General features: G+C 41.7%; 1 protein-coding gene across 1 annotated transcript; it reads left to right on the top strand.

Annotated features, from left to right (window-relative positions):
• Positions 1–2,019: 2,019 nt before the first annotated feature.
• Positions 2,020–6,325, top strand: LOC308216975 (ovalbumin-related protein Y-like; the record flags this gene model as incomplete). The annotated part of the gene is made up of 7 exons (XM_080609676.1): positions 2,020–2,187; positions 2,849–2,899; positions 3,313–3,441; positions 4,193–4,310; positions 4,544–4,686; positions 5,026–5,181; positions 5,924–6,325. The coding sequence occupies 7 exons, from the start codon at positions 2,020–2,022 to the stop codon at positions 6,323–6,325; spliced, it is 1,167 nt and encodes a 388-aa protein (XP_080465802.1).
• Positions 6,326–19,544: the final 13,219 nt, after the last annotated feature.

Here is a 19,544-nt window from a genome sequence, read left to right as displayed (position 1 = left end):
AGGAATAACTGAGAAATAAACTCAAAATTCCTTAGAGACATTCTGCAAGGCTCAATTTCTCTTTTTTTTTTTTTGTTTTATTTTCATGATCTATGCCACACTATTTGCTGCCATTATCAAATCATACTTACAATTCAAGTTCCAATGAATAGCTTTTACACTACCTTTGCTTCAGCTGTTTCAATATAATGCTTCCTTTTCTGCAAGGTTTCATGTGCTATATGAATAAATCTCCCATTCTGGACATGTTAGGGATTTTAGTGGAAAATCCTTTCATTCAGGCATTCAGGCTTTTTTTTCCTAAAGAATGGACTTATTCCAAGTAAAAGTACACACCTGACATTGAGCTCCATCCATCATTTTATTTGTTATTCGCAGAACAGGCAGCGAGGGGCGTGTCACAAAATTTCACATATATTCCCAGGAGTTCGGCAAGTCTTTCCCAAGTACAGCTGAGAAGCTGTACTATTGCCTTTGCAGGTGAAGCTGAAAAGGTAAGCATCTCTTTTGATGATGTTTGAAGTTCTCTTCTGTAATTTAAGAAAAATTGTCTGCAACAGAACTTGCAAAAAGATTGATGTAACCTCATGTTTATTATGACTTTCAGAGTTAGTTGAAGAAACAAATGATTAAAGGATGCCTTCTGCCGAAACCTCACCTCACTTTCACATGCGTTCTGCATTACTTTACTGTTTCATATTCTACCATGTATAAAAGTCGAAGTATTTGTTTGTATGAACTAAAGTTTTGTTTAATAGCTGTTTCACATTGAAAGCTGGTGATATGCTGTGACAGCCTTTCTTCCTTTTTCCTCTATCCCTTTTTCATTAAGGATTAAAAGACAAAACTGAATTCTCTTAAATTCCAAAGGGTGCAACTAAAGCTCACCTGCAGGTTTTACGGAAGATATTCTCTGAATTAAATTAAGGAATGCAGTGTGCTCTGGTGATCCCAGCATACTGCAGCTCTGTATTATCTTTTAGTCACATTTTCGAAGATTAAAGAAAAAACCCACCACCCTAGCAAGGTTCTCTCTGTTTGTGTGAACATGTGGGAAATTGTAAGTGGTGTAGATGCTATACTGTTGTATTAGACTTTATAGTATTTTATTTTCTATTCTGTGTTGTCTCTTTTATTAAAAAACAGTTTCCTTCAGCGTTATACAAAATGCAAGGTGCTGAAACTGCAGGGAAAATTTTACAAGGATGTGCGGAAAAGGGCAGAAAGATATTTAAATACATAAGATATGAAGATCTCTTCAAATCAAACAAAAGGCTGAACAAACACTGTCTTATTAAAGGGTGTGTTTTATCGAAAAGGTGATAAAAAATTAAAGAACACTTTTTTAAAACACTGAGATGCAGTTAACAATATGCTTTTATAATTCTGTTTAAAGAAAGAAAAGTAATGTTGTTAATTTTGGGGGCCTCTGATAAAGCAGGTGGTGTAAGAATCTAGCTTCTCTTTACACTAGGCTGAAATTAGAATAAATCTAGGAAAACTTATGCTGTTGTTTCAGACATGTACATCGTATACTGAAATTAACAGCAGTTTGGATCATAGAGGGCTGACCTGTTAATCTCTTTATTGATCTTGGAAGTGATGCTAAGAATGATAGTGAAGAGCCTGATTTGGAGTCTCAAAAAAATCTATGTTGATTCTTTTTTCTTAAGAGACAAGAAAAGACTGTTAATATGCTTCTTTCAAGGTAACTAATATTCTTTGCAACATTTTCAACAATACGGTGTATATATACAGAGAGGTAGAAATCAAGTTTCAAATAAGAGAATCACCAGCCTATGCATAACCAACACCTACCCAGGACTCTCATTGCTCACGAATCCAAAAGTACGCCTGCCTTTTAAATCCACACCACTGGATTCTGTTTGTTGCAAAGAAAAACCTTGTGCACTGAGTTCAGGCTTTCAAGTGTACTGACTTTCTTTGCATTACTATTAATGTATTTCAACATAATAAGTCTTACTCTTTCTGTTTGCTTTAGACAACACTGATTTCACAATGGGGTCCATCAGTGAAGCAAACGCAGAATTTGCTTTTGATGTATTCAAAGAGCTGAAGGTCCACTATGTTAATGACAACATCTTCTACTCCCCCCTGAGCATCCTTTCAGCCCTGGTCATAGTCTATCTGGGAGCAAGAGGTAACACTCAATCTCAGATGGAGAAGGTAAGTTACTTAACGTGGGTGTAAAGCGACCTCTGCTTGTGCTTGTTGTTCCTTCTAAGTAATATCACTGAAATATACTAACCACTGATGAGCTTCTCACCTGTTTTAATATATAAGAGTAAGCCATAGTCATAAAATGGAGAATTGGATTGAGAGTTATCTAAAGAAAATACTAAGGAAAGTTGAATATTGTCACTATAAGGGGCAGCTAGTTTTGACTTAGGAAAAAAATTTCAAGAACAATAACAAAATAGATTAGCAGTCATGAAATTTTATGGTATGATTTTTTTTCTAAATTCTGATATCTTCCAGATAATGTGTTCAGGGTCTTTTTTTTTTTTTTTTTTTATATATGTATAAAAACCACAAACCCCAGGAAGAAAGGAATGAAATTAGCAGTACCTATGTAACTCATTTAATTTCTAGACATCCAAAGAAAAACTATCATCTAAGAAAACAGTAGTATTTACAGTTTCCAAGAAGGCCACAGAGGGTATAAACCAATTGCAAGCTTAATTGTGAATTTTTAGTTCATCTACGTTTTCAGTTAGCAATTTTTTTCTGAGACAACAACTTTATGTTAAGCATCATGTGTAAATCTCAAATTCACACAATTCTTGGTCATGCTTATTATTTCTACCACTGGCATTTTCTCTTGCAGGTTCTTCACTTTGATAATGTTACAGGAGTTGGAGACACTATTGACTCTGAGGTAGAGAAATAGCCTGATATGCCTTCTGTCTGATTTTCTCCTCAAAACAAAACAGTTTCAGATCCCAAAAACTATGGTAATAGTCTCAGACCAAGAGTGTCAGTGACAGGAACACAACTGCACTCTTACAAAACGCACATTTCTGGGGACTTACCTTGAGAAGGATGAACAATGCACCACCAGCACAGCACCTGCTGTCCCAAGGTGACAGTCCTATATCTATGGGGGAGGATTCCATTGCAGAGTGACTCTTAACTTATAGGGACAACACTTTAAGGTCTTATGTCATAGCAAGGGCGGTTGGAATGAGATGATCTTAAGGTCCTTTCCAACTCTAACCGTTCTATGATTCTATGATACTATAAGAAGAAACTAATGCAATGTGTCTTCTTATTTTCATGTCATCACCTCAGTGTGGCACTTCTGAATACATCCACAATGCATTCAAGGATCTTCTCTCAGACCTCACCTTGCCGAATGCTACATACTTACTGAAGATTGCTGACAAACTCTATATTGAAAAAACATACCCTATTCTTCCGGTGAGTTGTACTGGGACCTGATTTCTGCAGGATTCCCCATAAAGGCCCTGTGACTCCACCCTACAGAAGCACCACCATCACCAACTTGCTGTTGTTGATGAAGAAGTGGTTGTGAGCCATGAGTTTGAACCTTCCTGTGGCTGCTATACAGAGGCCGGGCAAAAGCATAATGGCGTAAAATATGCCCATGTTGCAACAGTCATAGGGAGTAATCAAGATAGCTGTTCATTTGCTAGAATATGTCTTTTAATGAAAAATGTAACTTTTAAGGGAAATGAAAAATATTTTATGACTTGAAAGCATGAAGACTGAAATTGTCATATTTGCACTCTTTTTTCAAGGCCAAATATTAAATCTTCCCAGTGAAAGGAAACTTTGGTTTTGGAATCTAAGAATGTAAGAACACAGTATTAACAATAAAAAGCAGTCACAAAGAAAAGGAAACAAACATTGTTTGTCCTTAAAAATGTTTATTAAACTGAACATGTTTTAGCAAAATTATGAAAATATTTAAAAATTTAAATTTAAAATCCTACCTTAAAAAAAAGTGCTGATCTAAGTATTTGAAGTAGTCTTTCTTCTCCAGCTTTAAGATTCAGTTACAGGAAGACAGCAGTGACTGACATGTTCAAACATAGGGGCATAGGTTCACTGTTCTTTTAACCATTCTGCTTCATTTCAGTCTTGCATTTCACATTTATACATTTTCAAGTACTCATCTGTCTGACAACAGCAATCCTTCTGCTTACAGGAATACTTAAAGTGTGCAAAGAAACTCTACAAAGCAGGGATGGAAGAAGTTGACTTCAAAACAGCTGCGGAGGAAGCAAGACAGCTCATTAATTCCTGGGTGGAGAAAGAGACAAATGGTAAGGACCAAAAAATGGGTAGCAGATATTTTCCCCCACCTACTGTAATCTATACTCTTGTCTTCCTCTCCTCATAATGTCTAGGAAAAAAACGTCAAGCAAAAACAGGTTGCTTATTGCTATGAAAACAAAACTCCACAAAGTGGCACCCCTCCATCCCCATGCCCTTCATTGCAGGTATTTGTGCACACCAGATGTAACTTACCACTCTCTGCCCTGACTTTTTCTTAAAGGACAGATCCAAGATTTCCTTGTGGCAGGCTCTGTTGATTCAGATACTGCACTGGTCCTTGTGAATGCCATTTACTTCAAAGGGATATGGAAGACAGCATTTAAAGAAGAAGACACTCGGGAAGCGCCCTTCAATGTGACAGAGGTAAGAGGACATGGACTCATCTTCTGGCAGGGCAGCTGTTGGCTTGCACAGCCAACCTGTTACACATACAGGCTGTTGCTGTTACAGGTTGGGTGATTTAGCTAGGTCCCTCTCTGCCAGAGCGTGGGTCTAAGCCCGTGGAGTGTTTGCATGAGCTGTGTATGACCAGGCTTCCACGGCACACCAGCTTATAAGAGAGGAAAATGGAGACACAGTTCTTTTTCAAAGGCAGCATGCTCCAAGAGCGAGTCCTGACCCTTTCAAAGAGTTCGTACTTTTGCCTGCTTAAAGAAAAAGATCACTCCCCAGTCACATTATCTCACGTTTGTGTTTCTGCAGCAAGAAAGCAGACCTGTGCAAATGATGTGTCAGAACAGTACCTTCAAAATGGGAACTGTGCCTTCAGAGAAAATTAAGATCCTGGAGCTGCCGTATGCCAGTGGAAAGCTGAGCATGCTGGTGCTGTTGCCTGATGATGTCTCTGATCTGGAGCAGGTATGGTCCTGGCAGGGGAAACAGAAGAGGTACCAGTTCAGTGGGACCTGGCTGCCATCAGATCTTTTGCTGTCCATTTACATCCCAGCTGCCTACCCCATGGCTCTGCTGAGCAGGCAGGGGAGCACAAAAGCCCCCCAGTTGTTACCAAGTGCTCAGGCTGAGACCGGCCTCTTAGGAGAGCACTGGGCTCAGTCTAATAAAACAAAAGGAGAGTAGTGCTATTATAGCCCTGAATCAGTTTTTGTATGCATTGGTCTCCATCAGGTACCAGAAACAGACATGCTAGTAAGATTTTTTTAAAATCTTGAGTGAGTTCAGTCTTCCAGGAGGGCACTCAAGGGTTTGCTAAGCAAGAAAAGCTTATCTGAGGGGAGCTAAAAAATGGAAGTGGTGAGGAAGACCATGTAGGAGCTGACTAAAAGGAATGTGGGAAAAGCAGTACTAGAAAGGAACTAAGGTGAGGGAAGTGATCAATAAAATATATTCCAGGAGGAACAGTTTTTTTGATCTGATGAAGAAATTTTCAGATGACAATGTTTTGGAGAACTTCATTAAGACAGATGATATATAGGCCATAGTCAGGAGGAAGCATGAGATATAAGCAAATATATTTAAGATAAGTATCAGTTCTATTGTGTACACAAAGTAAATGAAAAACATAGTAGCAAGTGGTATAGACACAGCTGTTAAGGCCCTTGCACTTTCGTCTCAGGCATTTTATTCCTGCCTCCCTTTGCAGCTTGAGAAAAAAATAAACTTTGAAAAACTCACGGAGTGGACCAGTCCCAGTGTGATGGAAAAGAAGAGAGTGAAAGTGTACCTCCCGCGCATGAAGATTGAAGAAAAATACAACCTCATAGCTGTCTTAAAGGCCTTGGGTATGACCGACCTGTTCAGCTCTTCAGCCGATCTGTCTGGCATCTCTTCAGCAAAGAACCTGAAGATATCAAAGGCCGTCCACAAGGCATACATGGAAGTCAATGAAGAGGGCACTGAGACGGCTGGCTCAGCAGATGTGATTGGAGATATCAAACAATCTTCTGAGATTGAAGAGTTTAAGGCTGACCACCCTTTCCTTTTCTTGATCAAACATAATCCAACCAACAGCATCCTCTTTGTTGGTAAATATTGTTCTCCCTAAGAAGAAAAAGAGCTGGAAATAAAGCTTGTCTTCTCCTCAGAAACAGATCCCCTTTACTGTAGGATTGTAGTATAATCTCATCTCTTCAATATTTTCTTCAAGTGGAGAGCCTTCACTATCTAGTGAGATGTCCTTGAAGAAGTGTATGACTTTTCAGATGTTTAGGTGCAGGTATTTCTGCTCACACCACTTGTATTCAGGACTTATATCCAAGATTGAATGGGAATTTCAGGAGGTAGCTTAGGAATATCTCCCATCACCATTGAATAACTTGAGAGACAGGCCAGTGTTTTGATTTTTGTGTGAAATACTCCCACTTTGACAATCTGGTTTCTCTATAGGAGGTTAGTGAAAGAAACACAGCTTTCAGAATAACCCAATTCCTTTCTGGACGGCCACCATTGAATTGATGCCTGAGCAACTTGCAGACATAATTGTGTGCTTTAGCAGAGCATTCTTCTTTCAGGAATGCATGTGGGCTTCTTTGTGCTGCATGTTAGTAGAAGGCTGTGTCTGTCTCTCTTGTTCTGAGGAAGCATTTAGAAAGTTCACCATTTCTTCATAGATTATCATCTCCAAATACAACATCTTCCTGACTGACATAATTTCCCAACTTCTTTGCAGTGACATACTATTGATTTTGCGAATGTTAATTGGTGGTCCTTCTATTTATTCTAATAAAAGCATTGCAAAATAAACATGTCATTGTCATTACCTGTTCTGGGTTACTGCACCGCACAACCTGAAACATATGATATAGTGGGTAGTGGGACAGAAGTGGGTTAGAATAGGATTCGGATCTTATTTTCAAAACCGGGATGTACCCATATAGCCACTAAAGAGCTTTTGAGCTTAAGCAATGTAAACCATATAGCTCCTTTTCTTACCTTCACCTTATGTCCATAGGGCACATATACAACTAATTTTGCTATTGTATTCCCAGACAGCTTTAAAAGATTTCCTCTGTAAATATATCAAGGTGATGCCTAAGAGATATAACTTCAAAAACATGAGGAGAGTGTCTTAAAAGGTGGACTGCTTAAGCTATTACCCACAAGAATCAATACAGGAAATATTTCTTATTGCTTTTTGAAGTAATAATCCTCTAGGACATGTTATTTCCTATGTCATGGTTTTTCAGGTTACAGTTTATCCAATTGAAAAGATTATTAGTGTTAATTGCTGAGTTAAGCAACCTTCCTTCTGCTGGGATTCACATGCAGAACTGCAGTTTACAGTATCAGTACTTGAAAAGCTCTTAAAAGAAGAAGACACATTCATGGCAGATTTTGGAGCTGCTTCAACCGTTTGCAAAGTCAGCATTAAATATAACTTGAAATCATGCTTGCAGCAGGGACACACATTGTCATAGCTCCTATGAAGTCTAGTTTATTGAACAATTGCAAATACTGGTCTTCTCAAGACAGTCATAAAGTATTAGCTACAGTTAACACAAGTATTGAAGCAAAAAGGGTTTTCAAGAGATATGGCATTTCAAGGTTTACTGTGTACATTATATTCTGCTTCCCTCATAGCCAAAAGCAGTCAACAGAATTTTGCAACAACTGAAAAGAAAAGAAAAAGGGCAGGACTTGTAAAGTATTGCAGCAGACTGCGTAAGTTCATAAAATTGTTCTTAAACTGAAATCAGCATATCTGTCACTCTACACTTTTTAAGTACAATGACAATAAAACTGTTAACATTTATTATGGAAGTATTTATAATATAACATGAAGAAAAAAACCCAGCTATTCTATTGTTCAATCATTCTTCTGCTCAATGATTATTTTAAAGCAAAGAAATAGAGAAAATTGAGGCTGAAATGGTGGCTTCCTAAAACGATACACGAGAGAGTTTTTCAAGGCACACAGTACACCTAGTGTTCGTGTTGTGCTATAGAACTATTTGACTCGCTTTAATTTGGGCCATTAGGTGTCACTATGGGTACGAATTGATGTCTATCAGTCTTCTGAAAGACTGGCATCTGTTGAAAACTAGGTTTGGGAGCTCAATGTAGGTTCTAATTTTGTCCTTATTTTATTCTTCCTGCAAGCAGATGATTCTGGTTGATATACTGAAAATATAAAGCAGTAGTGTTATGCTTGGAACCCAGTAATTTTTAAGGAAAAGAAAAGTTGTTTGGTGAAAGTCTAGAGTAATTTTAAGATGTCTGTGTCCTGAATGGAAAAATAATATCACAGTCAAATACTGTAGAAGGGATAGTTATTTGGTTTATTAAAGAGAAAACTTCTTCTGTAGGGTCTAAAATGAGATGTACAAGCTCAGATTCAGCAAAGTTGAATAAAATCTACACCCCTGCATCAATGGCTGGGCTCAGAACTGTGCCTGTGCATTGCTGGTCTAGGCCAGCAGGACTTGCTGTAAAGGCTGTGCCATGATGAGTGTGGCTGCTGCAGCCCTCATGGGGAGCAACTCTGCAAATGACAGGATGGAGGGTGTTACACATGATGAGGGAATAGCAGCCATGAGGGGAAACACTGCCTGCTGCTTCTGAGCTTTGAAGTCCATGAGCAATTTAAAAACATGAATCCCAGTTCCCATGAAGTCCAGGTATTGTCCAGTAATCCTTTTTGTTCCCTGGCAGCACGACCGAAGTCGGTATGTCAATAAAGTGCTGTCTGTCTCTCCACTGCATGCCACTCCATGGTGTGCTGCATTGTTTTAGATACACAGCACTGCTAGGGGTCTGGGAAAAAAAAGCAGCCTCAAAGCAATCACACTCCTTTTAATGCTGCATAGGACAGCATCAGAAGTGCTTTGTGGACTAAGCGTGTTTTTCCTTGTCATGTCATTGGGGGAAGGTTCGGAGCTGACGTATCTTCTCTGTCCTTTGGGGAATATAATTGTCTGAGACTACTCCACACTTCTCTGTACATTTGACTTGCACAAAAGGCCTACTTTCTCCTAAGCAAACCAAAGCCATGGCTGAAGGCACGAGTGTTTGCAGGCAGTATGCTCTGATCATGGGCACCAGAGGAAGAGCACTCACAGGATGTCCTGGACTCTGGGGGGAAAGTTAGTCTGGGCTACCAAATGATATCTGAGAAAGCACAGTTATACACCAACCCTACCTCCTGCCCTGCCTGCTGCTTCTTCACCAAGGGGACTGGGAAGCACTGAGTGTCACAAGAAAGCTGAAAACTAGGAAGCAGAGAAAAAGGGGTTTTGGACTGAAGTTGAGTGTGGGGAAGTGGGATGAAAGGTCTGTTTCATAGTTTGTCACGTTGGTTTTTTCAATACCTGAATCAACAACAGCAATTTTATGTTGATCAGCAAGAAATTATGTGAAACTCCCCAAGTCAAGACTGTTGCCCACAGCAGAAGCCCATGTCAGCTGAGACTTGGCATTTCAGTCTCTGCCTGGAGTATGCAGTAGGTGCCTGTCTCCAGACCTGCTTCCTGATGGACTTCAGATCAAAGCCTAGTAGCCTTATTCTCCAGGTCCACCTCTTTTCCTCATAAGTGAATGGGTACAAGGCTCTGGGTGCATCCAGAAGCCTTTAATGGTCCTGATCAGCTGCACATGGAGCCTCTACCCATACCTATGGATGCAGGAGCTCTAAGCTGACATGGACCTTCAGTCCCTCTCTGCGCTGCATCAGAGGTGTTTCAGTTTCCAGCTCAAACACAGCTGTGTCCATGCCTAGTCAAGGACTCCTAATGCGACCTCGGCCCTACCTTGTGATCACTGGACCTGAGGCTAGCTCTGACATATGAATTGACTTTGATATTTGTCTTTGAACCTGCCTCATAGCTGTGACATTGCCTTATGACCTGGGCTCTTGGCTGGAGCTGTCTGTGATCTCTGGGTCTGCTTTACCCAGATCTTGTGGGACCGAACCCTGGCTGGTGAGACTCCTGCCCTGCTGGTGGTGGGACACCCTTGCCTCCTGCTTTGTCTTTCTTTGGAGAAGAAGCTCAGGCCTCCTTGAACCCTCTGCTGAGCACCAGGGAACCTGGTCTCTGATCACGCAGGGCCTTGTCCTTACAGAAGTTCCTGATCTCCCCACAGCACTTGCCACTACTCAGACCCAGGCTCCTAAGTGAGCCTCCTTCCACCCAGCCAGACTCCATTGCTCCCTGGCTTGTGCCCGTTGGGGTGGTCTAACCCCCTCACTCAGCCCCCAAGCTCTCATGCCACGTCCCTTTCCAGTATACTGCCCCTGCCCTGGCTCTATGTCCTCTGAAACAGCCCACTAACAACCCACAGCCACTGAGTGACTCTAAAGCAAGTCCCTCCTGTGCCCAGGTCTCTCTAAGGAGTTAGGATACACTTGCCTCAGAGGGGAGGCTGCTGTGTCTGAACCCTGAGGGTGCTAAACAGCCCTTGTTGGCCCTGACGTCCCATGAGGCTTTCCTCACCTACTCACAGCCCAGACCCCCATATTACCCCCCCGGCCATCAGCCCCTGCCCCAGTGACATTGAATCAGGGCCAATCTCTATCTCCCCACAGACCTACTCTGCCCAGCCATGGGCCTCTTGACTCCATTGATCACAGAAACTTGAGGACTGATTTCCTGGCTTGATCTTAGCCCTGCTCTGTCACTGTGGACCTGTCTGGTGGTCACCAAGCCTCATCCCCACCCTCACATGTGGATTGACTTCCCAGACTGATTTTGGACCTGCCCTGTCACTATATTGCCTTATGACCTGAAGACTCGGTTGGACCTGTCACCATTTCAGGGTCTTGTCCTTCTTGTCTTGCCGTGGGGCTGGGCCCTGATCGGTGGATCTCTCATGCCACAGGGAGCAGCCAGCTCTCACTGTTCCCTGGGCTCTGTAGATGGACCCTGGCCCTGGTTCTTCTCTTGCAATGTCCCCAAGAAAGTTGTGAATGCTCCATCCTGGGAGTGTTCAAGGCCAGGTTGGATTGGACTTTAAGCAGCCTGGTCTAGTGTGAGGAATCCCTACCCATCACAAGGGGCTTGGAACTAGATGATTTTAAGGTCCTTTCCAACCGTAACCATTCTGTGGTTCTATGATTCAATGGCTGTTGATGAAATCTGTTACTGGCATTCTGTTCTGCCTCCTTATGGTCAGATCTTGTGGTGTGGCACTGGCTGGTGAGAGCAGTGCCCACACATCAGGGGGACCCTTGGCCTGGCTTACTGTCCCCACAGTAGCCCTGCTACTGCTGCTTTTAGAAGTTCAGCTAATTTTCCACAGTACTGTCTGTTCACTCAGTCTATAACTCCAATCTGACCACAAGGATATCCTGGGAGATCATTCTGAGGACTTTTCTAAAGCCAGGGTGTGCAATATCCTCTGCTCTTCCCTTGTTTATAGAACAAGCCATCCCATCCTACAAAACAATGTGGTTGGTGAGGAGATACTTACCCTCAATACATCTGTGCTGGCTTTTCACATTATGTATTATTCCTTCATGTATCTTGAAATACTCACAGGAGGGTTTGGTTTGGAGCCTTCTGTAGTGATGTGAACTCGAATACAATTGTACATCAAGGAGTTAGTGATCCACATAACAGTTGACATAAGAAGGCACAGGCCTGTGTTGTACCGAGTGTACAGGTTGGCTTCACATCCTGTGCTCTGCTGAACGTACCCCTGGGCTGCAGGGTAAACTTTGCATGCCAGAAGAAAGGAACCTGTAGGTAGATCCTGCTTGGCATGTGCGAGTGCACCACCTGTGTCCTTGTGTTTATCATTAAGTGAAGCAGCATGTTTTCCTGCGAATATCCTTTTGTTTCACAGTAGAAATTAATTCAGTTCTTTTCTTCTTTAGAAAATCCTACAGGAGCTCCAAAACTCAAAATGTCAGTCAACATCTATCCATGAATGGGACCTGCACCTTCACTGGTGCTCTGTCCAATTCAGCACAACTTGGGGTTCCCTGCATCTGAGGAAGCGTAAGATTATCTATACTATCCTCTTTTTCTTTTTAACGTTTGCTGCAATAAATGGTATTTTAAGCAGCATCTTATAGAGTTGTAGTGCCTTTCTTAATGTAGGTTGTAATGAACACTAGCCCTAGCGCTTTGCAGCAGTGCACTACACCTTTTCAATGACTGCAAACCTCCATAGTCTCCTGAATTCTCCTCCTTTCCCTTTCTGAAAGTTAGTCACTTTTCCAATTCATCAAGAACCTTCCCTAATCATCCTGACTTTTCCTTAGTCTCCTTTTTGGTGTTCTCAAAGAAGCTTTTCTTACTGCTCTTCACATCCCTTGTCAGTTTTCCCTCCATCAGAAATTTTGCTTTTCAAATTCCATCCTTGCATGCATGGGGAAAGCTTCTATGCTCCTGCCTGGTAGATTTTCCTTGCTTCTAACTATTGCACACTTTCTTTTACATTTGAGCTCAGTCAGAACAAAGTCACTTTCGTCATTTTAGAGATAGCCTTTATATTGTTTCAGCAGCAAGATATGTGATATGTATGGGAGCAAGTAAAAGGCTTTGCATTTGGGTGAGGCTAAAACTCCTTCAACTACAGTGAAGATGATCTTCAGGTTGAGGGTCAAACACTCTCATCAAACCTGTTGCTGACTTGTGGGATGTGATCACTGAAAGATATACCATGAAGGACTCATGAACCTATGCCAGATCAAATATCCATGGGGGAGCATTAAGCAGTCATCGGCTGTACAATGAAGGCTGAGACCATATCAAGTTTAAATGAACTTAAGACCTAATATGGGATATCACGATGATAATTAAGAGCAATGACAAATGCCCCTGTGAGAGATCAAGGCAGCACTGCAGGCAACAACATCCATCTCTTCAGAATGGCACAGCGCTGCTGTAGAAAAGTGCCAGGTGGGCTACAAGCTCCTGTCTGAAAGAGCTTGACCAAACACCTCATTTTTCTTTGTACTGGGGGAAAAACACAGTCCCACATAACAACTGAGAGAGAAACCATCACTGATAGCTACAGCACAACAGTCTGCAAGGACAACCAGTTACAGTCAGCTGCAATCACTCAGTCTAAAATGATTTCTCTTTCTTTGAACAATTGTTTCTGTCCCTCATGGAATGACAGCTTCCAGAATCACAATGTGGAATGAAGACAAACACAAAACAATTAATGTGCTTATTCCTGCTGGCAAAAGACCAGGAACAAGGAGGAGGAGAAAAATCTCAAGTTCTGTGTAGGATTGTGATTGGATGAGAGGCTTTGGTCAGTGAGCTGACCTTGACTTCATATCCTGTTGGATAAAAAAGTGCCTTTTATACTCTCAGGTGCCCAAAGTTCAGGCAGTCAGCAGTCTGTTGGTTTAGGAACAGCTCTACAATGAATCGCTCAGCAGAAGAAAGGGCAGCAGAGCTTTAGCTGACCTCTTTCTTAAGACAAGCATCGTCAAACACGGATGTGTGACAGAACTGTACTGCTTTGCACAGCTGCACCGGAAAGCAACAATTGATAGCTGTCCCTGATAGCCTTCCAACTGCAGGGAAGGTTTGCTTACTTTCTCTAGACCCCATGGCAAGCAGACTATACAAGACCTTCAGTGTGCTGATTCTATGCTGACAGCCTGTTCTGATCCAGTTCTTTACCTGCTCATGGGTAGATTCTTTTGCTTACAACTGGCCTTGCATGAACTATCCGTTTGAGCACAGAAAACTAGAACTTCCTTCCTCTGGGAAGGAGTGCAGCATATCTTTCTCATACACTATCAAAACAGAGCTTCTTATCCTTCCATGTCTCTGCTTATTGTGGGTGTGTTCTGAAACTCCAGTTCTTTGAGACAAAACATGCTTTTTGTAAGAAAAACATGAAACAAAGTTCTGCGTCAAACACATACTAAACTGTTGTGCAAGTTTGGAACCAGGACACTACACAGAAGTCAAATTCACCATGTATGAAAAACACCTCTGGCATGATTTTTATTCTATACTTCCTATGTGAAAAAAATGATCACTGACAAAACTGAATATGTTTGTAGGTCCTAAAATACAGGCCAATCATGATGATCAGGGCCTGCGACACAGATCTAGACACTGATGTAATTCATATACAATAAGCTAAATAAAAGGAAGGAAAATCACAGCTCCTCAGGAGAAGGGCTTGAGGGACACTTGGAAGGCAGATCTGAGTTAAATGTACTAGCCAAATCTTATATGGAACACCAGTGTGGTGGAAATAGAAACAAACCCCTGTGAACACAAACTGACCCTTAGCAAAAAAGGGATTAAGAGTGAAAATTACGGCACGGATCTCAGGTTCACTATAAACAGTGTGAGAAAACAGCTCATTAGATGTAGACACATAGATTCATAGAATCATAGAATACGTCAAGTTGGAAGGGATTATCAAGTCCAACTCCCCGATCCTCACAGGACTATCTAAAATTAAACCATATGATTAAGAGCATTGTCCAGACATCCCTTGAACTCTGACAGGCTTGGTGCCATGACCCCTTCCCCGGGGACCCTGTTCCAGTGACTCACCACTGTCTCAGGGCAGAACCTTTTCCTAATGTCCAATCTGAGCTTTCCCTGACTCAGTTTCATTCCGGAACAATCAGCACTGGAACAGCCTCCCCAGGGAAGTGGTGAATTCCCCAGCAACGGACACTTTGAAGGTTCAGCTGGGCAGCGTGCTGGGACATTTTGTCTAGACTTTGCTTTTGCCAAGAAAGGTTGGACCAGAGGATCCTTGAGATTCCTTCCAAACTGCTATTCTATGATCCTGTGACTTCCTTGTGTCCTATCGGTGGTCACCAGAGAGAGGTGTTCAGCACCTCCCCTTTTACTTCCCCCCTTGGAGAAGTTGTAGACTGTGATGTGGTCACCCCTTGGCCTTCTCTTCTTCAACCTGAACAAAATAAGAGACTTCAGCCACTCCTTGTAAGTCCTGTTCCTGAGGCCTTTCTCTATCTTGGTCACAGTCCTCTGAACACACTCCAGTAGTTTGATGTCCTTCTTATATTGAGGCACTCAAAACTACACATGGTAGTTTAGGTGGGGGTAACACCAGTGCAGTGTAGCGTGTGACAGTCACGTCCCTCAACCAGCTGGCTATGCTTTTGGTTGCCATACACCAACTTTTGCGCCCTACACTAACTCGCCACTAACCCAAACTTCCAGATCTTTTTCTGCAGGGCTGCTCTCCAGCCCCTTGTCTCCTAATTTGTATGTATTGCCAGAATTACCTTATCCCACACGGAGAATCCAGTGCTTGCTCTGTTAAATTTCATACAGTTGTGATTGCACAGCAATCTAGTCTATCCAGATTTCTCTGTAAGCTCTCTCTATGCTGGAGGAGTCCACAACTCCTCTTAGTTTAGTATTGCCACCTTGTGCCCACTTTTGCTTTTTCTCTTCAGCCTTTTTGCATTGAGCTTTGAAGGACTCCTGATAACTAGTATTTTTGTACATGAAGCTTAAAAGCAAAGGAAGCTGTGATACGCTGCCCATGACTCTCAGGGTCCAGGCACACTTCCCAGTATTTTATTGTATGCAAGATATTATTCTGGCCACATAGCACTAGGAAGCACTTCTGCCTCATCTGTGGTACCACTAAACCTCCTGAGCTACACAAATGAAATGGGTACCCACTCTGCCAGTAGATACAAAAGAAGGAATGTGGGTGCTTCAGTGTTCAGTGCCTTGGCACTCTGGTACGATGAACCGTTGGATGAGAAACAGCCTGTTTTTATTCACCACTCTTCAGATACGGTAATGTGATGTGTTAATAAAAAGCATTTATTCATAATACCCAAAGGAGGCAACACACTGAACAAATAATAATAAAATGAAAAAAATAAAATAAAATAAAATAAAATAAAATAAAATAAAATAAAATAAAGCTTGATTATATATGCCAGGGTTACTGCGGAAACACCTTGTCTTTACTGACCTGACCTTGTGTCCGCTCAGAAGAAATGGCTGACAGTTTTGGCCATACTGGATAACTCCCTCTTTCTCCTTAGTGAAGACTCTCAGGAGACAGAAATTATTCAGGATCATCTATCTGGGAACTCAGCCAAGGATAGAGCTTCTCTCAGAGAATTTTCATTAAGAAAAGCACCATATATTATCCCAGTTTCACAAGGCTTGCTCACCCTTACAGCTACTCTCCCTTTGAAAGTACAGTAGGTGAAAAAGGAGTTGAGCTGAACTGCTGAGTCCCCCTAGCTGTATCCATGTGACATGGATAGGCTAAAACTCCTCTTTACTGCCTCCCTCTCAAGGACATAGAATCATAGAATAGTTAGGGTTGGAAAGGACCTTAAGATAATCTAGTTCCAACCCCCCTGCCATGGGCAGGGACACCCCACACTAAACCATGCCACCCAAGGCCTCATCCAACCTGGCCTTGAACACCTACAGGGATGGAGCACTCACAACCTCCCTGGGCAACCCCTTCCAGTGCCTCACCACCCTCACAGTAAAGAATTTCTTCCTTAGATCCAATCTAAACTTCCCCTGTTTAAGTTTGAACCCGTTACCCCTTGTCCTGTCACTACAGTCCCTGATGAATAGTCCATCCCCAGTATCCTTGTAGGCCCCCTTCAGATACTGGAAGGCTGCTATGAGGTCTGCACGCAGCCTTCTCTTCTCCAGGCTGAACAGCCCCAACTTTCTCAGCCTGTCTTCATACGGGAGGTGCTCCAGTCCCCTGATCATCCTCGTGGCCCTCCTCTGGACTTGTTCCAACAGTTCCATGTCCTTTTTATGTTGAGGACACCAGAACTGCACACAATACTCCAAGTGAGGTCTCACGAGAGCACAGTAGAGGGGCAGGATCACCTCCTTCGAGCTGCTGGTCATGCTCCTTTTGATGCAGCCCAGGATACAGTTGGCTTTCTGGGCTACGAGTGCACACTGCAGCCGGCTCATGTTCATTTTCTCTTCGACCAACACCCCCAAGTCCTTCTCCGCAGGGCTGCTCTGAATCTCTTCTTTGCCCAGCCTGTAGCTGTGCCTGGGATTGCTCCCACCCAGGTGTAGGACCTTGCACTTGGCATGGTTAAACTTCATAAGGTTGGCATCAGCCCACCTCACAAGTGTGTCGAGGTCCCTCTGGATGGCATCCCTTCCCTCCGGCGTATCAACCGAACCACACAGCTTGGTGTCATCGGCAAACTTGCTGAGGGCGCACTCAATCCCACTGTCCATGTCACCGACAAAGATGTTGAACAAGAGCGGTCCCAACACTGATCTTTGAAGACATCATTATTCTCAGCTATGGTAGCACTGTCTTAATGCTTTAAAGTGTCTGGAAGCATTCCTTTGAGGCTGAATGTCTTCTCCAGTGCCTAGATGGCTGATTAATAAACAGTTCATTGCCTTAACACCAGGATGTTTCAAAGTGGCAGGACCAAGTGGTCTACATTGGTTTCTATATTAGCAAACAGATATGAAAAGCTGAGTAGAATACATGTACACAACTCATTATCAGTGTTTGACCAGATGGCGGAGATTTTTGATTAACAACATACCTGGGAGACTCATTCTCTATGCCCTTTCTCCATCAGCATATGAACATTTGTTTTATATGTAGGGATAAAGTTTTCTGAGAAGCACTTCTATTATCAGAAAAAGCAGACAAGATTTTTAAGCTTTGTTAAAGGCTGAAACAGTACAAGCAGTAGGCTTGACTTTAAGAAAAATGAAAAAAAGAGAAGTATTATTCTGTGCTTAAGTATAGATACGTATCTGTCAGACTATCTGTGGGAAAACAAAAAACCCCAAACAAAATCAAACCAAAACACTTGGCTGACATCTGTGGAGTAGAGACCTAACAAAAAACTAACACTTCCAGTACAATCTTGTCTTGCTTAAGTCCTCAGACTGCCTTGGAGTCAACAACTCATCAAAGAGAATGTAGGTTTCTATGGTACTTTTATTTTCACAAAAGGAATCAGACTGTGGCAAAGAAAATTGCAGTGTTTAAGCTTTTGACAGTAGTACAGGAGCCTACCTCTTCTCCTTGACAGAGATCACAGTCATGTCCCTATGTTCTGAAGAATTATGTTGTACTAACTTTAGTATCCCCCTGCCTTATTTTAAATCACATAGTACTTTGCAGAGGTCAGAATGGATTCTTCACTGTTTGTTCATTCTATTATTTCAGCACAGCACAATAGCTTTTATACAGAACAAATGCTTTTATAACTCAAATATATTTGCTATTGTATATTATGATTGTCCCACAGACCATGAACACTCTTTTATCTGGATTTCACAATTCCTCTGTCATTTGCCAGGCTATTAAGTAACCCATGGAAGATCAGAGAGATACATTGCAAGTGCACACCACAAACACATTTGGAAGTGATTATTTTTTTCATTTGTCTGAGGCTTTGTTTTGCTATTATTCCCTGAGAACAAAATAGTTTGCTATGAAACCTTCACACTCATCAAAAGATCTTTCTTAAATATCCCAGCTTTTCAAAGAAATTTGCCTGCTTTTGACTTTCATCTCAACTGGTTTTCTTACAGGCACCCTTCTTTATTTGTCAGTAGAATAATAGGCCAAGTCCTGCTCTTACCTTCTGTCTAACATGGCTCAGCTGCATTTCTTTCATTCAAAAAGGATCAGTTGAAAGAGAGTTTTGATAAGTTAATACAACCATAATAACAATTTGACTAGTTATTGACTGACTAATAACTACTGATTATATTTTCTATCACCAAGGTTTTCACTTTTTTTTTTCCCCCTTTTTTGTTTTCACTAACATCCCAGTACCTAGTTGCAAGTGAAGCTTAAAGGAACATGAGCGTTGTTTCCTGCTCTTCAATACACAAATCCTGATGTACTCTTGGAGAACAAGTTGTTATATGGAATAAAAACCTAATATTTGCTATCCTTTCAATCAAAAAAGGCCCATTGAAACTCGAATCTGACCTAATCCCATTAAATTATTTGCATGGTGTCAAAGTTCAAACTTCTGAAGAGCAGCAGGAGGTAGGTCACAATTCAGAATTGAATAAATTCCCAAGGGCTCAGCCAGTCTCTACACATACAGCTGGAAAGCTGTATTGCTTTTGGTGCAGAAGCTTGAAAGGTAAGCATTTCTCCAGGAAAATTTACTTTCTCACTATATTATTCCTTTTTTTATGCCTAAACTTGAAAAGAGAGCAATTATTGTGCTATCTTTGATATCTGCAAGGATCGAATATTTACATGATATTCTCTAAAAATCTTCTCACCTGTGTTTATGCAATTTTATTATGTGTAAAACCTGAGTATTTGTTTTCAGACAACTTTTTACAATTTTATTCATTGTGCTT

Source organism: Psittacula echo (assembly GCF_963264785.1).
Source record: "Psittacula echo genome assembly, chromosome: 2".
In the NCBI taxonomy this organism is placed as follows: Eukaryota; Metazoa; Chordata; class Aves; order Psittaciformes; family Psittacidae; genus Psittacula; species Psittacula echo.
This window is presented reverse-complemented; position numbering and strand designations above follow the sequence as displayed.